Source organism: Ambystoma mexicanum, chromosome 1q (genome assembly GCF_040938575.1).
Source record: "Ambystoma mexicanum isolate Mex_15411 chromosome 1q, UKY_AmexF1_1, whole genome shotgun sequence".
In the NCBI taxonomy this organism is placed as follows: domain Eukaryota; kingdom Metazoa; phylum Chordata; class Amphibia; order Caudata; family Ambystomatidae; genus Ambystoma; species Ambystoma mexicanum.
Window position 1 is genome coordinate 1,538,701,442 of NC_090922.1, and position 5,212 is coordinate 1,538,706,653.

Here is a 5,212-nt window from a genome sequence, read left to right on the forward strand (position 1 = left end):
GCTTTTGGGGAGATTCAAGCTGCTTAAGGGTTTTAATGTGATGGTGATATTTTAGTGTTGCTATTTTAATGTATATAAGGTTTTTTATTGTTCCAATGTGATTTTATGTGAAGTAGATGCCAAGACCTGGAAACATAAAATAATAATGTGTGTATGTTTGAAACTCTTTGTTGTATAGGCCTTACAAATATCCAATAAATAAAATATAAAGGTTTTTATAAACCATATATACAATAATACATTAAATAAAACGGAAATGGAGACGGTATCCCCACTAATTAAAACAAATGAATCGTCTCTGATCCAGGAACCAGTTTATACAAAAGTGAAGCCAGAAAAAAGAAAATGATTTAACATACAAATGGAGGTACTAGCCATTTATTTTTAATTGTAATAAATAATGACAATTTGTCTACAGCTCAACATTCTTATAATCAGCTTCTCATTCAGTTTATGAATTTAGGGTGGTAGAGTATAATTTCGACATTTCAGCTTATCCAGGATCAATTTCATTTGGTTAACATAACATTTTTGTTCACTATTCCTTCTTGGAATTTAGAGAGAACGGCTATTGATAGGCCTCATAACATGTCTGCCGGTCTGAAAATAAAGATGCTGGTAGCAATGTACCGGCACCCTTTCCAGACCTGCAGACTACAACTGTGCCTGCCAGTGCCGTTGCGCACTTGAAGGCTGACCTCCCGGGCACAACGGCCCCGGTAGGCACCTTTGTTATGAAGCACCAGCAACGTTACTCATGGTGCCGGTACTTCCGAGTCTCCATTCGGGAATGGGTACTAACATTTTCCGGCGCCTGATACCCTGGCCCGCCTTGACTTGTAATGTCCCAGTGGCACTGGGTTATCAGGCGCCACAACCAGAGTAAGTCCAGCGGCGACCCGCTTATCGTCAGACTTGTAATGAGCCCCAATATGTCTAAAACCATTTAATTAAGGCAGAAATGTGCCATTTCATTTCCGAATGTACACGTTATATTGCCTCAGAGCTCAGTGAAGATTTCCATTTCATATTCCCTTACTATTGTATACACAAAGGTCACTTTTTAAAATCATTTCAATATCATTTAATGCAACACTTCACATCCTCTCCATGCACCCTTCACACTAAGCCAATTTCTTAAAAAAACAGTGCTTTAAAAGTGGACATACATCCTACCTTATGAAATAGTTCCCTGGCCTTGGGTCGGCACATGGAGGTACAATACACTAATCATAAGCGTTGCAATAAAGACAGGCAATAGTGTTGGACACTAGCGGGCACCCTGTAATTTGCTGCCAAAGGAGAAACACTGCTTTGTTCGGCTAGAAGTGCATTCCAGGTGGGGCATGCATGCCTGCACATTCTGACTTCTGGAGTAATGTTGGAGATTCCAGCAGTGTTCCGCTAGAAGGGCATCCAGGTGGGGCATGCATACCTTGCACATTCTGACTTCCGGAGTACTGTTGGAGATTCCAGGCAGTGTTCCGCTAGAAGGGCGCTCCAGGTGGGGCATGCATGTCTTGCACATTCTGACTTCCGGAGTAATGTTGGAGATTGCAGGCAGTGTTCCGCTAGAAGGGCGCTCCAGGTGGGGCATGCATGTCTTGCACATTCTGACTTCTGGAGTTATGTTGGAGATTCCAGGCAGTGTTCAGCTAGAATGGCATGCCAGGTGGGCATGCATGTCTTGCACATTCTGACTTCCGGAGTACTGTTGGAGATTCCAGGCAGTGTTCTGCTAGAAGTGCATCCAGGTGGGCATGCATGTCTTGCACAGTCTGACTTCCGGAGTACTGTTGGAGATTCCAGGCAGTGTTGTGCTAGAAGTGCATCCAGGTGGGCATGCATGTCTTGCACAGTCTGACTTCCGCAGTAATGTTGGAGATCCCAGGCAGTGTTCCGCTAGAAGTGCATCCAGGTGGAGCATGCATGTCATGGACATTCTGACTGCCGGAGTAATGTTGGAGATTCCAGGCAGTGTTGTGCTAGAAGGGCATTGCAGGTGGGAATGCATGTCTTGCACATTCTGACTTCCGCAGTAATGTTGGAGATCCCAGGCAGTGTTCCGGTAGAAGGGCATTCCAGGTGGAGCATGCATGTCATGGACATTCTGACTTCCGCAGTAATGTTGGAGATTCCAGGCAGTGTTCTGCTAGAAGTGCATCCAGGTGGAGCATGCATGTCATGGACATTCTGACTTCCGCAGTAATGTTGGAGATTCCAGGCAGTGTTCTGCTAGAAGTGCATCCAGGTGGAGCATGCATGTCATGGACATTCTGACTGCCGGAGTAATGTTGGAGATTCCAGGTTTCCCCCTTGATGAACATTGCCTTTCCACGTGTATTGGGCAAAGCTTAGTTCAATCAGCCACGTGATAATACATCTTTCACCAATTTTATTAAAGAGGGCTCCACATAATTTGAATTTGGAAAATGTTACTCCATATGTTTTGAGGTTGACATTAAAACTTCTCTCATGGCATATAAGTACAGCCTGCATACTGAAGTAGGTCCCACATTTACTACCCTGAAATGGACCCTCGCAGGCATGTCCTCTCTCATGGCAGATAAGAACATCCTGCATAGTAAGTATTTCCCACATTCCATACCCTGAAATAGACCCTCACATGCATGTTTGGTCTGGTGCCCATTTAGGTTATTGATCTCACTGATCAGGTGTCTCGCCTGCATGTGTTCTTTGATGACGAATAAGACTCCCCTTCATAATGAAACTCTTACCACATTCAGTGCACTCATGAGGTTTCTCCCCTGTGTGTGAGAACTGATGGTAAATGAGTCCTTGCTGCTGACAGAACCTTTCCCCACATTCAGTGCATTCATGAGGTTTCTCACCTGTATGTGTTTTCTGGTGCTGATTAAGATGCCCCTTCTGAGCAAACCGTTTCCCACATTCTGGGCACCGATAAGGTTTCTCACCTGTATGTGTTCTCCGGTGCCGAGTAAGCTGTCCCTTCTGAGCAAACCGTTTCCCACATTCAGTGCATTGCTGAGGTTTCTCACCTGAATGTGTTTTCTGGTGACGAATAAGACTTCCCTTATTAATGAAACTCTTATCACATTCAGTGCACTTATGAGGTTTCTCCTCTGTGTGTATTCGCAGGTGGCAAATAAGAGATCCCTTCTGAATAAAGCACTTCCCACATTCCGAACACTGATGAGGTTTCTCACCTGTATGCGTTCTCTGGTGCTGTGTAAGATGCCCCTTCTGAGCAAACCATTTCCCACATTCAGTGCACACATGAGGTTTCTCACCTGTATGCGTACTCTGGTGCTGAGTAAGATGACCGTTCTGAGCAAATCCTTTCCCACATTCAGTGCACTCATGAGGATTCCTACCTGTATGTGTTCTCTGGTGACGAATAAGACTTCCCTTATTAATGAAACTCTTACCACAGTCAGTACACTGATGAGGTTTCTCACCTGTATGTGAGAACTGATGGTATATAAGACCTCCCTTGTGACTGAAAGCTTTCCCACATTCAGTGCACTCATGAGGTGTCTCACCTGTATGTGTTCTTTGGTGCCGAGTAAGATACCCCTTGTCAGCAAACCATTTCCCACATTCAGTGCATTGATAAGGTTTCTCGCCTGTATGTGTTCTCTGGTGTCGAATAAGATGACGCTTGTCAGCAAACCATTTCCCACATTCAGTGCATTGATAAGGTTTTTCACCTAAATGTGTCCTCTCAGGGGAAATGAGCATATCGTTATTCCCAAATTCAGTGCACTGATAAGGGTTTTCACTGATGTTCTCACATGGGTAATGAGTATATTCATTAGGTGACCCCTTGTCAGACATTCTGTTCATTGGTAAGGTTCATCGCCAGTTTATTCTGTCAGGTTGACTCGTTCCACTGAACCTTTTCCCAGATTCACAGTGCAGATGAGCTTTCCCATGTGAAGGTCTTTTCTAGTGACAGAAAGATGTTTCTTCTAGCTGAAGATTTTAAAATATTCAGTGCATGAATACTGTTCGACCATTTATAGGTGTTTTGCTAAATCCCGTAAACTAGTCTCACATTCAGAACGTAGTATATAAAATAGCACTTGTTTGTGTTCTCAGAGGAATAGGCACAAGGAAAAGTCTTGTTTTACTGTTGCTGCTGGATTCTACAAGTGTATTGAATGAATGAAACCCATCCTGTATTCTATAGATTCTCAATCTCAAATCCTGAATACTCTGAAATGAAATTTGGACCACAAACGTGTCTGCTTCTAAGATGATAGGAAATTCCACATTGTATCAATGAAGGTTGGCACTGCATTAGTCCACAGTATTTAACAATCGATCAATTTTTTGTTTTTTGGACATCAATTACCTATTGAAGAAAAAGGAGAAACACATTATTAGTTTCAGCATGTTCACAGTCGCAGGCATCACTAACAGGCAGACTGGTTCTCAGTAGTTACAATATATTAAGGAGCAGTTATATAATTCTTGAAGTACACAAATAGAACATTATTAGCTTCCTGTTTTGGCCTTTTTCTGCTTAGTAATCCACTAGAAATAAACTTCTCTTATTTCCAAATAGTGATTTGGGCATTGATAATCGTGGGTATTCTAGTGTAAATATTGCCTTTTGTTTAATAACAGTAGATTTCAGCTGTTCAGTTATCACTTCCATTGTTTATTAAATAGTTGCAATTTCTAAATATTGCAGTGCTTACATCAAATTCAATGTTCACAGTCATCCTCTGGTTTTCAAATGCGTCAATTCTGCTTATTTCTAAGTCCACAATTGGTCCTTCATACATCTTCTATTCATAATAAAATTGTTACTTTCATTTTAGTCTAGTCTTTAATAATCCTCATCCTCTTTTAGTTTGTTTTTCAAAATTCTTATCCTCAATAATCCTTGACATGTGTTACGCCACCATTTTGGCTTCTAAGAAGGCTATATATGTTACGAATGGAAAGGACATTTTTATGCCAGCGATGTAAAAGGGGGACTACACCCACACTTATCAATGCCTGGCTCTCAGTAGAAGGTATGTGCATTACTTGATTACTCACATTGTAACTATTGAGACGTTGAAGTGCCATCTATGTGGGAAAGGCACCCTAATAGCTGTCAGAGTAGTGGTTCTCAAATTATCAAATATAATGAACGTTGCGCCTTAAAACACTGTGTATAGGCACGTTATAAATGCCATATCATCATCATCATCATCATCATCATATCAATGCAATA

At 41.9% G+C, this 5,212-nt stretch overlaps 1 protein-coding gene across 1 annotated transcript; it reads right to left on the minus strand.

Moving 5' to 3' along the window:
* Nucleotides 1–2,181: 2,181 nt before the first annotated feature.
* Nucleotides 2,182–4,330, minus strand: LOC138551332 (zinc finger protein 84-like). Its single transcript, XM_069642478.1, has one exon. The coding sequence runs from the start codon at nucleotides 3,826–3,828 to the stop codon at nucleotides 2,665–2,667; it is 1,164 nt and encodes a 387-aa protein (XP_069498579.1). The 5' UTR covers nucleotides 3,829–4,330; the 3' UTR covers nucleotides 2,182–2,664.
* Between the last annotated feature and the right edge of the window lie 882 nt (nucleotides 4,331–5,212).

What these genes read in the sequence shown, in the direction of transcription:
- LOC138551332 (XM_069642478.1), bottom strand. Translation starts at nt 3,828, where the DNA reads ATGAACAGAATGTCTGACAAGGGGTCACCTAATGAATATACTCATTAC.